This window comes from Sinocyclocheilus grahami, unplaced genomic scaffold, assembly GCF_001515645.1.
Source record: "Sinocyclocheilus grahami isolate Dianchi unplaced genomic scaffold, SAMN03320097.WGS_v1.1 scaffold888.1, whole genome shotgun sequence".
Lineage (NCBI taxonomy): Eukaryota > Metazoa > Chordata > Actinopteri > Cypriniformes > Cyprinidae > Sinocyclocheilus > Sinocyclocheilus grahami.
In genome coordinates this window covers 1,026,914-1,044,640 of record NW_015506067.1, presented here as the reverse complement: position 1 = coordinate 1,044,640, position 17,727 = coordinate 1,026,914, and the positions used below count along the sequence as shown (strand labels likewise).

Here is a 17,727-nt window from a genome sequence, read left to right as displayed (position 1 = left end):
AATCCTCCGGCATTTTTCTTTACAAATACTCGTTTTGTGCTTCTAATTCATGACCGGCATTTTGTTTTGTTCTCTCTCCGCGTTCGTCACTATTCACGCAATGCCGACATCCTACACCATCTGCCGGAACTGCTTCCGCGTATGACAGATAGCGGAAGTGATAGAAAAGTGTTTATTACGTTTGAAATATGGAGATTTTTCTGACAAAAACGCATGGATTTGCTACAGGAGGCCTTCATTCACAACCCCCCGGATGTACACACTTTATTTAACGTGTTTTGGACTGTTGAATAATGATAGATACAAATACAAATACAATGATAGAGCCTGGGGGGGGGGGGGAAACAACTGTAACTTTTTTGTTTAATGACTACACTGTTTAGATGACAAAGTGGTTTAAAATACAGTAAACTGATTATGAACTCTGCATTCTACTTTATTTGGTTCTAATAGTACTAGCATCACAAACTACACCACACAATAATATAAATTATGTTACGGCACAATATCATAACTTAATCATGATTGAGACTGCGGCAAACATGAGAGCGACTCACTGATGTCCACTAGATCGATTCATCATGTACATAGAAAATATCAACTATATCAATACATGGAATCACATAGTGAACATTTAAAGATGCTATATATCCAAATATAGAAGCTGTGACATATTCATTTTATCATGCTATTATTAATTATGATTAAGTAAAAATAATTTATAAAACGATTCATCTTTTTCAACACAAACAAGCACAATGTGGAAAAATAATCTTAAAATAATCTAAATAATCTTCCATTTTTCTTTTTAGAAAGTAGAACAAGCACTGAACTTTTAGGAAAGTTTATGTTTAGGAATGTGGTTGGATGAGATCTGAAACGAAGGCAGAGAAACTATGAACACAATGTTCCGGTAAAACGGAAGTATGCACTATAAACACAAACAAGTTTGTTCTATAAACATGGTAATGTGTTTATACTCGATCCACTCCTTGCACTGTCTAGTCTCGTTGATCTCACTTCAAGATCACTTACCTGGATGCCTTGCTAGTCTCTGGACTCCTTGCAAGTTTGCTGTCTTTGCCAGCCTTCTTCCTGTCTTCGCCATGTGCCACTCCTAGGAAGGAAAAGGTGCATTGTTTAAATTCTGTTACCAGCCAAGTTACCCACTCAGATTATGAGATACTTACCTGCTGCCTTGCATCGCTTCACTCCTACTGAAAACCTGTTTAATAAAGAACCCTGTTGCACTTACCTGAGTCTCTCCTCTTCTGTCCGTGACAATTTTACTTTAATACAATGCCAGACAATTTTTTGAGTGCCCCCGATTCTATAAATATTTTACCTATAGGGTGGGGGTGCCCAAACCTGCTCCCGAAGGGCCACTGTTCTGCACAGTTTAACCTTAATTAAACAGACTTGAACTAATCAAGGCCTTCAGACTCATTGCACAGCAAAAAAATTTTTTTTTATTAAATTAACTCCATAATTTAACTCCATTAGAGTTTGAGTTAGGGATGTCTCCACAATAATTAATAACATAAGTCTGGCCTCCAAGTTCAAGGCGAGGTCATTCCATCAATTGGGGACAGCCAGTTTGGGGAAGTGGTTCAATGCATCACTGAAAGATGGTGCCAATGTTGCAGATGCTGTGAGGCAAACAGAAGAGTGGTTGAAGAAGATCGACAGGTCCGGACTCTCTGGAAAATTTAAATCCTGGCTGTACCAGCATGGCCTTCTGCCCAGGCTTATTTGGCTCCTCACAGTCTATGAGTTCCCTCTAACAGTTGTGGATGGCATTGAGAGAAAAATTAATAAGCACCTGCAGAGGTGGTTGGGGATTCCCCCAAGCTTCTCTTCAGTGGGCCTCTACATTCGATCAGGACCGCTGCAACTCCCTTTGTCATCTGTTGTGGAGGAGTTCAAGGTGGCAAAATGCTGAGTCGCGCTAAGTCTGAGAGATTCTAAAGATGCCTGGGTAAAGCAAGCAGGCATCACAACAATATCAGGCCATAAATGGGCAGTCAATGCAGCCATTGAACAGGCAGAAAGCTCATTAAAGGTGCACGACATCATTGGCAACACCTGCACAGAAGGTCTGGCCTGGGGTCGACACATTTCCAACAGTTTGGGAATGCAAGCACTACGATCAGGTGAGGCATGGTTCAGGCAGAAATCCAAGCTCAAGTGGAGCAGAGGCGTGTGTCCAGAGCAGTGGAACAAGCATCCAAGAGAGCATGGACAAAATGGGATCTGCCCAAGCGTTAGATCACATGGGCAGAGCTATGGAGACTGGAGCCCTACCACATCTCCTTCCTACTGCGCTCTGTGTATGACACTCTTCCTTCACCGTCACATCTGCACACATGGGGGTTGAGGGATGACCCGTACTGCAAGCTTTGTGGTCAAAAAGGAACACTGGCACACATATTGTCAGGGTGTAAGACATCTTTAACCCAAAGTTGATACAGGTGTGCTCTTGTCCGTCGCCGATACACACGTGAGAGGTGCATGAAGAGGCTAGGCGGCACAGGCAAGGAAACTGTCACTTTCATTAAGGAGGGAGCCAGACCCATCGCAATTAGGGCATTAGCAAAATCAAACTTGCTGCAGGCCGCGGGCTCTTGGGAAATGAGAGTCGACGTTGGAAGGAAGCTGCAGTTCCCGGAAGTGGTTCACACAGCTCTTCACCAAGACATCGTCTTGTGGTTAGCCAAAGACTGGAAAATCATCTTAATTGAGCTGACTGTGCCATGGAAGGAGGGCTGCGAGGAGGCTCACGAGAGGAAGGCCTTGAAGCATTAGTGCTTAATTCAGGAGTGTAAAGACAAAAGATGGCAGGCATGGCTGTTTCTTGTGGAAATAGGTTGTAGAGGCTTTTCTGCCCAATCAGTATGGCGGCTGATCAGAAAGCAAGAAACATGTTGCTCATAGCATGGGAGATGAGGCTGAGCGAGCTTCATGCTGGATATGGAGTAAGAGAGAGGAAGAAAGCTGGAAGCCATGAGCAGATGGGCAGTGACTTAGCCACCACTGCCGACCCACCAACTGGAGAGTGTTGTGGTAAGGGTCGAAACACTCAAGAAAGGTTGGGAACCACCTGATGACATCTACTTATGGCGGAAAGCTATGCTTACATAAAGGAGTAACCGAAGAAAGCACTTATTATTGCATAACAGGTGTATTTCACAATGCAATGTAATAAATATTGTACATGAAATGTACACACAATTTTTAATGGTGGAAATTGCTTTTTCTGTCTTCAACACCGTTTTTTTAGTTTTTTTTCTTGTGCCTTTAGCTTTTTCTCTTGAATTACATAATAGGATGTCACAGGACACTTTAAAATGAATGTCAAGATAATTTGCAGCTCAAAACCTTATTTATCTGAAGCATTTATGTTAAGGCCCTTTTCATGTTTTTATTTATTTCTAACCTTATGCTTGCAGCGTTACACACAAATGTGTTTTTTATTATTATACATAACACAACAATAAATGTCCTTTAGAAATGTTATATTATAGTAAAACAGGCAAACATTTTCTTCATTTTAAATGAACAGCATTATATTTATTTGTGTCTGGCAACTTGAAAAATTTACTTTATTGGTGTGAAAAAAAGTGAAGCATTTAATTATATGTAAGCATTTCACAGATTTTCTGTCAGTACACCATATTTACTGTATACAAATTACTAAATGCATTTATTTCTATACAAATAGATGGAAACAGATAGAAAATGATTAGTCTTAAAATATTGCTTATCTCCTAATCTAAGATCACTCTAGTGGACAACATTAATATCACAGCTTGGACCCTTAATTATAAGGCAATCCTTAAAGGGATCGTTCACCCACAAACTGTCCATGATTTACTCACCCTCAAACCACCATATAGGTGTCTTTCATACAAACATAATCTGACCTATATCTAAAAATATCCTGGCTCTTCCAAGCTTTATAATGGTAGTGAATGGCACTCACAATTTTGAAGGCCAAAAAAGTGCATCCATTCATCCATCTCAAAAGTAATCCATTCCAAAAGTAGTTCATACTGTCTATATTGCACGGAAGACTTGTTTGCAATTTAGATTAGTTCATCATATAAACTAAGTTATAATCTCAGACTTCATAAGAATCATGTAAACGTTATGTTATTATATTATTTCTTATGAAGTCTCATTTTTTATAGTTAACTAGTGTTAATGCTAGCTATTAACAGTATGACTTTGGTGGCCAACTAGCTGTCAACATAATGTCATAATGACCAAATACAACCAGAAACAACTGTTCAGACTTAAATGTTAAAGGTAATTCCCTGAAATCTGGTTTGGATTGTGTGACATTTTGTGAAACCTCAAAGTAGTCATCCTCTCTAGCTCAGAGGAAGGCATCTTTTTTCAGTCCACTAATGAGAGTTACAGCAAGTTGCCCAGACCAGTATGGTGGTGCCACTGATGTACAATTCAGTGGCCAAATAGGGGGTCTATGTATTGTATATGTCTATGATTCAGCGGACTGCTCTCAAATCGCTCTCACAGTACTTTGATGCAATACGTCACAGTGATTTATTCAACAATTCTTCTCCTCCGCGTTACCCTAGCACCATTTTAGAGAGTACTACGATGCATGCAAGTGCTTTCTGCATGCATGTTCTGCATCAACAGCACCATGCACATGCACTGTTTACATGCAGATCAAAGCAAACATTCGCTAGATAAGCCCCTTATTCCTCGGCTGGGATTGTGTAGAGCCCTTTGAAGCTGCATTGAAACTGCAGTTTGGACCTTCAACTTGTTGAAGTCCACTATACAGAGAAAAATCCTGGAATATATTCCTCAAAAACCTTAATTTCTGAAGAAAGAAAGACATGAACATCTTGGTTGAAATGGGTGTGAGTAAATTATCAGGAAAATTTTATTCTGGAAGTGAACTAATCCTTTAACCCTTTTAAGTGTGAAACGCCCTTATTTAAACCACATGAAGCACAAACCACACAAACACAGACATCATAAATGATGAGTTAACTCAGAGTGTGTTCTGCGTTACACTGGGTCACTTCTAAACTCTTTTTAATTTGAGTTTAACACACACTACTTTAAGCTACCTTTTTTTAGTCCTCCAGGATTCAGGATCTTTTTTCCAGCTTTCTCATTCAGTCTGACACATGGCTTCCTATTAAAAAAGGAAGTATTAAGGATCGTATAAATGCTATTAAATTTATAGTAAAAATTCTTTCACATTGTAAAGTGTTGCCAAATAAGCAGCAAACACTGTGACCATACTTTAGTGTTGCACCCTAATGTCCCTGCACTGAAGGTGATTTTGCGACACACACTCTCTGAGACCAGCGTGTCTTCATTCATTTTGTGCATGAATGCTGTGTCAGAAACACTGGACATTGCGACTGGATCCGCACTGAATGACTACAGATGCATCTGTTATTCTCTCTACCTGACCTGACACTAAACGCCAGCAACAACCTGCATCAGTCAGCATTACCAACTCTTTATCACAAGTGCCGAGGTCTGGGTGATCTGCTACTGCAAGCTTTTTTTATTTCAGCTCTGTGTCAATCTTTCCCACATACAACACTGTGGTGTTTGCTTCCGTACATTACAGCACACTGTGTCTTTCTAGTTTTGTTTTCCACAGAAGAAAGCAAGTCATACATGTCTGGAACAACATGAAAATATTAAATATTAAAGAAATGCATGATTTTTCACTTTTTTATGTATTTTTGAGTTTCATGTGTTTTTTAGACCTGGATATCACAGTTTAAAAATTACTTGATATTTTTTCTAGGTTTTCCATGACTGTAGCAGCTCTGAAAATATCTGAGCATATTGTGTATGAAATTAAGTGACTTGATATTAACTTCAGCTATTGACTATACTGGTAAGATTCTCAGAGGGGAAAACCTATAACAACGGAAGAATGGCAAGACAGTGTCAGTGAAGGTGGTTGTGAATGTGTGTAAATGTGTGTTAGTTACAGGATCAGAGAACGACACTGTTCCTCCGTCATAGTCCAGATATACTCTCACTTGCTCAAGATCCTGTTCAACAGGAAAACCAGATGGTTCATATAATCCATACCACACACACCAGACATCAGCGCTAAATAAATCACGTCCCTTCCTTTGGTTTGATGCTGTAGTTACTCCAAGATTCCAGCATTGGCTCTTTTTAATCTCCACATCCCAGCAGTGTGTTCCTGAGTTAAAACCCTCTGAACCCAGAACACAAGAATAATAGTCAAATCTCTCTGGATTATCAGGAACAGGTTGTTTCTTCCAGCTGTATCTCACACTGCTCAGATCATCAGACAGGACAAGATCTCGATTTGCAGTGTTTGGATCCAGAATCACAGGAGCTGATGAGACACAATCGACAGCTGCTTTTATGATGTTTGTCCAACTGATCAAACACATCAGACATCTTTAAATCTGTAAAATCTTCACCCATTTCCAGTGTATGTGTAAGAGCACAGATCTTCTCCAGACTCACTGTTTTGGACAATGTCCTGCATCTTCTTCCAGACTCTGAAGGGCAGGTTGCCCAAGTAACGTGGCACATGAATCAAAGCTCCAGAAGGCGTCTGTGGATCCGGCTGTGATGAGATCTGGACTCTGGAAGAACATACAGGAGTCAGAACTGGCTTTGGCTTCAGAAGCAGAAAGACCAGAGACACCAGCACATCACTCACCTTTCTATTGAGACTGGAAACTTCTGCAGAACAAACACACAATTTATCATCAACAACTCAATCAATCAATCAATCAATCCATGATCTGAAATCACACCTTCAGAAAGCAGACATCATTGTCTTTCATCATCTTCTCTGTGTCTTTGATTGTGTGTGAAAGAACTGAGATGTGTCTGTTCATCTCCTCCAGCTTCTCCTTCATCATCTTCTTCTTCTGCTCCTCTTCCTCCCTCAGTGCAGTAATTGTAGCTTCTTCTTCATCTCTGAGAAACTGATGAAGCTTCTCAAACTGCTGTTTAATCTGACGCTCTGTGTGCTCAGCTTGAGACTGAAATCAAACCACATTCACTTCAATCATCTCAATCAACACACTACGGATGTCTTTACAAACCATGAAGTAATTTATGATTTAGCTTTTCTTGGTTCTTGATTCCCATCCTTTTATTGTGGTCATAAGCCTGTGTCCAATATCTATTATGATAAACTGTGTTGAGATTGCTGAGTATTTGACTCTTGATTCTGTTTCCTCACCTTGATGTGTTGAACTGTTTTCACACACTCTCTTTTCATTTTCTCTCCATGTGTCAGTTTCTCTTGTAAGGTCTTCAGTGCTGTATTGAGCTCCTCCTACAATTTGACAAAGTGAAAATCTCTAAAACATGGTTACTGGGATATCTGAAAGTGATTTTCAGGCAATTCAACATATCAATTTCTATTATTTTGTTTTAATTTAGTATGTTTATATTTTAAAGCTATAGGTTATTAAAAGTAATGATATGTATTTTGAATGAATATTAATATGAACGTTTTATTATTATATTTATGTAGACAAAAATTTCTAACGTTGCTTTTCTCCACTAGCCATTAAACCAGGTTTTAATGATTTTGAAATTTGAATTTTGATCAGACGAGGAAAATTAAACCATTTCCTTACTGTACTAGTCTACTTGTGTTCATGTATTAAGGACAAGCTTGTGAAAAAGCAAAGGAAAACAAGAGCATAATTGCAATTCAGAGGTAATGCATTACACAAGATTGATTGATTATTTATTTATTTAGTTTTTATTGTTTTTGTATATTATGGTGTTTTTATGTGTGAAATAAATTTTGAAGTTTGTTAATGAACCTTTGTCCAGACACGTCATGTTATGAAGCTATAAAGAATTTCAGCTCCTGCCTAATAGTGACAAGGAAAGCCATTTTTGGATCTTGTAATTTGCATGATATTTGTTATTCAGTGGTGCATTTTTTTCACATAATTGCTATTTACAAGTTCATTGCAAATGTTGTACTTGGATATAAAACAGAAAAAAATCTAACAAATTTCAACAACGCTAAACAAAAAACATACAAACACAAAAGCCATCAAAATCATTAAACTGTCCTACCTTGTAAGAAGAAACTACTTCATTAATGGGTCTGAACGTGTGATTGATGTATTTCTGTGAATCTCTGCACACTAAACACACAGGCTGTTTGTCCTCCAGACAGAAGAGTTTGAGTTTCTCACTGTGTAAACTGCAGATCTCCTCAGACCCTGATGAACACCTCTCATTTCTCTGCCTCCGCAATGACTCACAAAGGTTTTTTAATGCAAGATTATAAGGAGGATCATCTCTCGAGGATCTTCTCCTGCAGAGAGGACACTCCTGAGTTTCTTTGATTCTCCAGAACTGTTGAAGACACTCTTTACAGACACTGTGACTACATGATAAAACAACAGGATCCTTGAAGATTTCACAGCACACGGGACAAGAAAGGTCTTCTGCAGATACATTTAATGAAGCCATTTTCACTGTTGTCAAGAGATCCCCTTATTTAAACCTCTTTTCAAAAATAATGAAACCGTCTCTTCCTGGTAAGTGTTGTAAGAGGGTGGAGTTTCTGCATTTTTATTATCTTACCTGTTTGTATCTTATGCTCTTTGACCCTTTGCTGCATGATTTGACTCTGATCTCTGGATTGTGATTTAGAATATGAATGGATGGAAAGAGTCAGTTCTGGTGCTTCAGTTCTGTGTGAATAGTCCCTATGTAAAGTCAATGACAGAATTGTAGAGTTGGCCTGTTCACACCGTCAGTAACATGCAGTGACAAAGTGACATGATCCTATTAATTTCAATGGAGAACTGTTTACTTGTGGTACAGTGACCGTTGGCAACAGAATGTAGGCGTTGTTCATCTGGTTAATGATTTAATGCGCTTAAAATGCTGCTCTAGTTTATATAAAAAGCTCTCCAACAGCAGAATGTTACTTCTCACACTCTTAAAAATAAAGGTGCTTCACGATGCCATAGAAGAACCTTTTTGTCTAAATGGTTCCATAAAGAACATTTAACATCTGAAGAACCTTTCTGTTTCACAAAAGGTTCTTTGTGGCGAAAAAAGGTTCTTGAGATGATAAAAAGGTAAGAAAGAGATGGCTCTTTAAAGAACCTTTGACTGAATGGTTCTTTGTGGAACTAAAAATGGTTCTTCTATGGCATCGCTTGAAGAACCTTTTGAAGCACCTTTATTTTTAAGAGTGTACAATGAGAAAACTAGTCGAATTATAATTACTTCAATCCTAATCTTATTGCTAACAACACCAAGACTATATATGTAATTTGTAACTGAATTGTCTAAAGAATGCTTTGTTGCTGGTGGTGTGAACGGACTTTAGAGATTTAGATTCATAGATATAACCATATATACTATATATAAAGTTAGGGTCATATATATTTGGACACAGGCACAGTTTGTATTATTTTAGCTGCTGACCAAAATATATTCAAGTTACAGTTATATAATGAATATGGGCTTAAAGTGCACACTCTGAGCTTTATTTGAGGGTATTCCCATCAAAATTGGGGGAAAGGTTAAGGAATTACAGCTCTTTAATAATTCCCCCCCCCCCCCCTTTTTTTTTCAAGGGACCATAAGTAATTGGACAGTTGACTCAAAAGCTATTTCATGGACAGGCGTGGGCTATTCCTTCATTATTTCTCCATCAGTTGAGCAGGTAAAAGATTCCCCCCCCCCCCCCCTTTTTTTTTCAAGGGACCATAAGTAATTGGACAGTTGACTCAAAAGCTATTTCATGGACAGGCGTGGGCTATTCCTTCATTATTTCTCCATCAGTTGAGCAGGTAAAAGTTCTGGAGTTAATTCTAAGTGTGCCGTTTGCATTTGGAAGCTGTTGCTGTGAACCCACATCATGCAGTCAAAGGAGCTCTCCATACAAGTGAAACAGACAAGTGTTAGGCTTCCAAATCAAAACAAATCCATCAGAGAGATAGCAGGAACATTAGGAGTGGCCAACTCAACAGTTTGTTTGGTACATTCTGAGAAAAAAAGAATGCACTGGTGAGCTCAGCAACATAAAAAGGCCTGGACGTCCACGGAGGACAACAGTGGTGGATGATCAGAGGATCCTCTCCATGGTAAAGAAAAACCCTTTCACAACATCCAGCCAAGTGAAGAACACTCTCCAGGAGGTATACGTGTCACTGTCAAAGTCTACAATCAAGAGAAGACTTCACAAGAGCAAATACAGAGGGTTCACCACAAGCTGCAAACAAGACCAGATTAGACTGCCAAAAAAAACATCTAAAAAAAAAGCCAGACCACTTCTGGAAAAGCATTCTTTAGACGGCTGAAATTAAGATCAATCTATGCCAGAATGACGGGAAGAAAAAAGTATGGAGAAGGCTTGGAACAGCTCATGATCCGAAGCACACAACATCTGTGAAACATGGAGCAGTGTGATGGCATGAGCATGCGTGGCTTCCAGTGGCACAGGGTTACTGGTGTTTAGTGATGACGTGACAGAAGACAGAAGCAGCCGGATGAATTCTGAAGTGTATAGGGATATACTCTCTACCCAGATTTAGTCAAATGCAGCTAAGTTGATTGGGCGGCGCTTCATAGTACAAATGGACGATGACTCAAAACATACAGCAAGAGTAACCCAGAAGTTTTTGAAGGTAAAAAGTGGAATATTCTACAATGGCCAAGTCAATCTCCTGATTTATAAAATTAACACTTAAAAATAGCCTTCAGGGAACATTCTTGTAACGTTCTCTCTGGGTTATAAAAATAAAGCCTAAAAATAACCTGCAGGGAACGTTCTGGGAAAGTTCTTTTTAGGTTATTAAAAAAAAAACCTACAGGGAATGTTCCTAGAACGTTCTTATTTGGTTCCCAAAATATTTACCAAATGGGAACCATATGGGAACGTTAGGGGAACGTTCTGTGTTTGTTGGGTAATTGGCTTGTTAAAACCAAAAGGAACCATTTTTTATGGTTTTAATGCTTAAAAAGTTGATTGTTTGTAAAGTTTGTAATTGTATTTGTAGTGGAATCCATTAGAATTTCTGTGATGGATTCTATTTTTTGTTTTGTTTAGTTTTTTTGCAGGGTGGGCCGATCTGGATTCAGGTTAGGAGCAGTACTACAGTCAATCAGTAATGGAAAGTCGTTCAGTCATCATTTCTTAGGATTGTCTGTCTGCTGCATGGTGAATCCAAGAGACTGTATTTCCCAGAAGACCTTCAGATGCTCTGAGACCAGTGTGGCTTCATTCATTTTGTATGTCTGCGTCAGAAACACTGGACCTGCACTGAACATCCAGAGGTGCATGCTCTCAATGGCTACAAATGCATCAGTGTTCATTTTTGAGTCAGCTGTACATTTTCATCTCTAGATGTCAGTAAAGTCGCACTGAAGACTCCACTGCTCACAGGAGTCATGCTACTGATTTTAATTAAGCATTCATTTTAAGTGTGCATTCAGTTTAATAATTTTGTTTAGTTTAATTTGGGAATATATCATACAGGGATAAAATATCTTACTGGGATTTCACTTTTTCATGACTGAAATCACAGTCACATATTTGTGTATTATATTATAGAAAAGAGTGTAATGAATACAATATATATAAATAAATACATGACCTTTAGGTTTTTATTGATTTCCATGACTTTTCCAGACTTGCATATCAGAGTTTTAAAATTCTCTGATATTTCCAGTTTTTCCATGAGTGTGGGATTCCTGAAACTATCTGGATATATTGTGACTGAATAAAGTGACTTGATATTAACTCCAAATTATCAAATAATATGAAAAAAACACCTAATCAATACTGTTACAGTATGTTTAATACATTAATCATTTTTATTTTTAAGGTTATTAAATGAACTAACTTCTTTATGGATCTGTTGTATAATATCAGTATATTGGTGGGTGTGTGTGTGTGTGTGTGTGTGTGTGTGTGTGTGTGTGTGTGTGTGTGTGTCTGTAGAGCTGGATATCAGTCATGTGATCAGCTGCGGCTCAATCACAGCTGCACTGATATTCAGATCAACAGCACTCTTACTCATGTGATATGGATTAAATATTGAAACATGATGAAAGCAGGAAGATCCAGACCTACAGCTGTAACGTTTACTGACTACTGAACGGTAAGATCCTCAGAGGGGAAAACCTGTAACAAAAGAAGAATGGCAAGACAGTGTCAGTGAAGGTGGTTGTGAATGTGTGTAGATGTGTGTTAGTTACAGGATCAGAGAATGACACTGTTCCTCTGTCATAGTCCAGATACAATCTCACTTGCTCAAGCTTCTGTTCAACAGGAAAGCTATGCTGTGTTAACACCTTGTATGACACACTCCACTCATCAGGCTTATAGAAATGATGTCCCTTCCTCTGGTTCGATGCTGCAGTCACTCCAACACTCCAGTCCTGACTTTCCTTAACCTCCACATCCCAGCAGTGTGTTCCTGAGTTAAAACCCTCTGAACCCAGAACAGAGAAACTCTCATTAAATCTCACTGTATCTCACACTGGTCAGATCATCAGACACGAAGAGACGTGGATGAGCAGTGTTTGGATCCAGAATCACAGGAGCTGATGAGACACAATCAACAGCTGCTTTTATTCTGATGTTCATATAATGACCAAGAGTGAATCAAACACAGATTATTAAGAATTATGACACTTGTCCTATTGATCAATCAATCAATCAAACTGAACTCTGCTGTATCACTGTAAAGGTAAATATCATGGTCTTCTCTTGTTTTCAGATATTTTTGATGTAGTAACTTGTCTGGTTCTTTATTATGCTAACATCTGTCAATCCTCCCCCACATATAAAATCCAGTGTATGCAGGGGCGTAGATTACGTGGGGGACGCAGGGGACGTGTCCCCCCCCCCACTTTTAATATCACGTAAATTCGTCCCCCACATTTTTTCGGGCAAGTGTGTTCGCATAGAGGTTTTCAAGAGCCGGTGTGAATAAATATAGATTTAAATTCAAAGAGACAGGATAGTCTGTGCATGATCTGATGTTTTATTCGGACCCAGAATAAGGCGAGATGAACATCACGGAGTGCTAAACACTCCGTTTCATTCATACTCGAAGCCGGAGGCGCTCTTGAAAGTCGTACGAGGAAATTCCTAATATGGACAAAAGCATCCAGCTATCGCTGTATGAAAAACAGAAACGTTTGGAAACATGAAGACATTAAACATACGATTGCGACAATATATGGTTTATTTGTGTTTGTCAAGTCATCTCCAGGTAATAAATAAAGTATATGAACAATGCAGTGCTAACTGACATAGCATTTATTACAGTATTGCCTTATTATGTGATAAAAAAAAGTGTTTGTAGTATATAAAAAAATCATTAGTATTGGTTATTGTCCAGCAGTTATCTGATTTCTAAGCCAATTAAAAGCTAGAAATTAGAGAACAATTAAAGTTGTTCCAGTCACACGATCCCTCAGAAATCATTCTGATTTACTGCTCAAGAACATTAATAATAATAATAATAACAATAATTAAAAAAGGTTTCTTGAGCAGCAAATCAGCATATTAGGATGATTTCTGAAGGACCCCCTCACTTCTGAAATGATGGCTACGCCCTTGAGTGTATGTGTAAGAGCACAGATCATCTCGAGACTCACTGTTTTGGACAATGTCCTGCATCTTCTTCCAGACTCTGAAGGGCAGGTTGCCCAAGTAACGTGGCACCTGAATCAAAGCTCCAGAAGGCGTCTGTGGATCCGGCTGTGATGAGATCTGGACTCTGGAAGAACATTCAGGATCAGAACTGCAGTGGCTTTGACTTCAGAAGCAGAGAGACCAGAGACACCAGCAGATCACTCACCTTTCCATTGAGACTGAAAACTTCTGCAGAACAAACACACAATTTATCATCAACACCTCAATCAATCAATCAATCACTCAATCAATGATTTGAAATCAGACCTTCAGAAAGCAGACGTCATTGTCTTCCATCATCTCCTCTGTGTCCTTGATTGTGTGTGAAAGAGCTGAGATGTGTCTGTTGATCTCCTCCAGCTTCTCCTTCATCATCTGCTTCTTCTGCTCCTCTTCCTCCCTCAGTGCAGTGATTGTAGCTTCTTCTTCATCTCTGAGAAACTGATGAAGCTTCTCAAACTGCTGTTTAATCTGACGCTCTGTATGCTCAGCTTGAGACTGAAATCAAACCACATTCACTTCAATCATCTCAATCACCACACATCAGTAAACACTTCACATCAGTAATATCTGAGATAAACTTAGATACCGAGATGCATTGTAATACACTGTCTTCTGCTTGTAATTTTCAAAAATAATAATAAAATATAATACACTGGATCTCATGTTAAATATAAAGAACGTAAAGAAAATAGTCTTGATTCTGTTTCCTCACCTTGATGTGTTGAACTGTTTCCTCAAACACGCCTTTTATGTTTTCACTTTGTTGAAGTTTGTCCTGTAAGGTCTTGACTGCTGTATTGAGCGCTTCCTAGAATTGAAAATAATAATAATAATAATAATAATAATAATAATAATAATAATAATAATAATAATAATAATAATAATAATAATAATAATAATAATAATAATAATAATAATAATAATAATAATAATAATAATAATAATAATAATAATAATAATAATAATAATAATAATAATAATAATGCACTAGATTACAGTGAAGAGAAGAAGAGGATAAATTGATAGCATACAGTGCTGAACCTTTTTAGATGTATGCATCATCTTACATGTCAAATAATTACAATTTATCAATAAATTCAATATACACTATAGGGCTGCTACCAGTCAGATTAAATCATTTACACTGCAAATAACAATAATTACAACTGCAATAAATAATGTTATGAGATTAATGTTTTAAATGCATTTATGAGTATACAAATAAGAAATGTTGAGGGGAAAAATGCATACTTTTCAACATACTTCTCAACTGAACTACCAATAAGTGACGGAAAGTAACTTAATGAGTGAGTATTGAGTCATTCATTCAGCTGATTGATTGTGTTATCATTTGATATTCTTCATATTCTGTGTGGTGGTCAGATAAGTTTAAATAGATTTTTTACCTTTCATGGGCATTTCACCTTTATAAAGCCATTTTTCTATAAGTGTGCATTATCTTTTGAGTCAAATTCTTACATTTAATCAGGGAATAAGAATAAGACATTTGGGCTGTTACCAAGTTACCACATCAGTATCAACAAAATTCATCTTTGCAATCCAGACATATGCTGCATCTGAAGTGGCATTTAGATGCGTTTACACACAGTTTAATGCAGGACATGAATGCATTTAACCTGCAGTTACAAATGCATAGATAATGTTTTGATATATTAAACATAAAACATTGAATACTGATATTTGAAATAAATAATTAAAAAAAATGAAAAGATACTTTAAATGTGAAATTAAAACCGCCAGTAAATGGCAGTAAGTCACTGTTAATAAGTGAGTCATTGCGACTGAACCGAGTCATTTAAACGAGTGATTCATTCGGGAATGAATCACCGTCATGTTGCTCAAAGACGCAAAACAGCGCTGTGGCTTTGTTTGGAATTATTTTTGTTGGAGAAATAGTGCAAAAACAGGCAATATGGTGTCTAAAACGTAAGTCTCTTATTAAAACATGTAGTTTATTGAACTGTTGTAAAAAATCTATATCACATTTGTATATGGTATTTTTTGGAGAAAAAAAGGCACTCTTCCGTGTGAACTTGAGTATAAATATACACATTTTCTGCCCCCATGTCTTGAATTAGTGATCATTCTGAATGTATTTTAATAGACTGGATCATGCAGTGATCAGGCAGAGCGCACGCGCACTAGACTTCACGTAATGCGTGCACTCTGTAGGTGTTTTGAATGTTATTGTTTTTGGCGTCGTGAGAATATTGAGTAAAATAGCTCACTTGTCATGGTGTTATTTAACTATATCATGTTATGAATAAACTAAACATTGTGAATGTTTACCTCAGTGTGTTTCTTCTGAGTTTGTGTGCTGTCACGCTCATTTGTTCTGAAGTCTCGAGACAAACACAACAATAAAGCCGAGATAACAGCTGCTGCAGCTGAATCTGTTCTGTCCAGCCATCAGTTTTTATACCTTATTCTTAATATACTCTTGAACAATGGTATCACAGTTCTGTCGATTTCTCTCCTCTGGCTTTCTACAATTCATTTTTACTCCCCGGGCATATTTTTTAACTGTGGGATCCTGCTAGGTTTAACCATTTTTATAATAACCTTTATCTCATCCCTCCCACTGGATGCAGGTGTCCTTCTTGGAAGTCACCCAAAGTTGACTGGTTCACCGAAGTTCATCTGCGCCTTGTTCTTGGAAAGCACCTAGTACTCACAATCTGTTGAGTCAACCAATATAGAAACAATAATCATATTGATCAGTTTATGGTTATAGCCATAAATCATCATTTTGAATAAAACACAAGAAGAGTTGTCATTTTAAGAGTTGTACAACTTTAAGGTGCATTTAAGGCATTTATTTTTCTATTAGTTATTTATTTTTTTGATGAGTGGAGTTTCTGATCACGTGAGTGTTAAAACAGGTCAAAGAATAATCGATCTGTTCAGGATCAATTCTAAAATGCATTCAAAATGAACTTGCATTAAATCTCTTCAATAAGATGCATTAAAATCTCAATCACATAACAGCAACAGACAAAAATATTGATAAACTGACTCGAGACACTTTCTTTGTAAACGTTTTATTGCTCTTTATTTGTTGGGTGTGTTTGAAGGTCACAGAGATTCTCCAGGGTCTGTCGTTCTCACAGCTTTGTCAGAATGATTTCTTCACATGCTGAAGTCAGCGATAAACACCTGATTGTTTGGAGACGCAAGTAGCACTTACAGAGACGCCAAACCAGTTTCTGCATCATCCTGCAAGTCAACAGAAATAAAAGCATGAAATGGCCTGCAGTGAGCACATGCCAGCATTACTCATCTGAAATCTAGAAGCAGCTCGATCGAAAAACTCTAGAATGGATCTGTAGCAGGATCTGAAGCGTCTCAGCTCTCACGAGGGCAGAGAGAAGAGAACAGAGACCCTGCTGTAACTTACTGTAGCACACATCCTACACCCTACAATGCACGACAAGCAACGCAGGGCTCTAGTTGTGTGCACATTCAAAACCAATCAGGGTTTCAAAGTGCTAACTGATGCTAATCACACCAGTACGCAGATATTAATGTCTATTAACATTCAAAGGGAGATTTTCAAAGTACAACATTGTTTTACAAAGTACAGGCTTTTATTACAAATTCATTGTATGATTAGTAATTTTCTTACACATTAAATCGCATGCGTTTAACCGACTGCTATGTCCTCGTGGTAAACACGTGGTGACATGCTCTTGTCGCAAGTCGCATCAAACCAAACATTTCTCTAACTATGCACCGTTTCAAGATCTTACAATATATTTCCATGATAAACAATATTACGAAAACAATCAGAATACCTTAAATTAATTTTAGTCGAGAAGCTCCAACTCTGCACATGTCTTCCGCCGCGTCTCTCTCTGTGTGACGAATGTCGGTCGGAGCGGAAACACGTAAGTATAAACGCCTGGCTCATTAATATTCATTACGCAACGTGACGTTCACCCAGTAGGATTTAGCTGGTGAATTATATCTATCTATCTATCTACCTACCTACCTACCTACCTACCTACCTACCT

The 17,727-nt window shown here is 37.9% G+C and overlaps 1 protein-coding gene and 1 long non-coding RNA gene across 2 annotated transcripts; both read right to left on the bottom strand.

Moving 5' to 3' along the window:
• Positions 1–5,768: 5,768 nt before the first annotated feature.
• Positions 5,769–8,499, bottom strand: LOC107563755 (nuclear factor 7, brain-like). The gene is made up of 6 exons (XM_016248697.1): positions 8,095–8,499; positions 7,238–7,333; positions 6,804–7,034; positions 6,707–6,729; positions 6,508–6,629; positions 5,769–6,373 (listed from the first exon to the last, which is right to left on the bottom strand). The coding sequence occupies exons 1-6, from the start codon at positions 8,494–8,496 to the stop codon at positions 5,889–5,891; spliced, it is 1,359 nt and encodes a 452-aa protein (XP_016104183.1). The 5' UTR covers positions 8,497–8,499; the 3' UTR covers positions 5,769–5,888.
• Positions 8,500–16,739: 8,240 nt separating this feature from the next.
• Positions 16,740–17,608, bottom strand: LOC107563774 (uncharacterized). Its single transcript, XR_001606141.1, has 2 exons — positions 17,509–17,608; positions 16,740–16,930 (listed from the first exon to the last, which is right to left on the bottom strand). It is a non-coding gene; the product is annotated as an uncharacterized lncRNA (long non-coding RNA).
• Positions 17,609–17,727: the final 119 nt, after the last annotated feature.

Coding starts and splice junctions, on each gene's coding strand:
- LOC107563755 (XM_016248697.1), bottom strand. CDS start 8,496: ATGGCTTCATTAAATGTATCTGCAGAAGACCTTTCTTGTCCCGTGTGC. Junction 7,334..8,094: donor AAGTAGTTTCTTCTTACAAG/GTAGGACAGTTT, acceptor GTCAAATTGTAG/GAGGAGCTCAATACAGCACT. Junction 6,630..6,706: donor TTTCCAGTCTCAATAGAAAG/GTGAGTGATGTG, acceptor ATGTTCTTCCAG/AGTCCAGATCTCATCACAGC.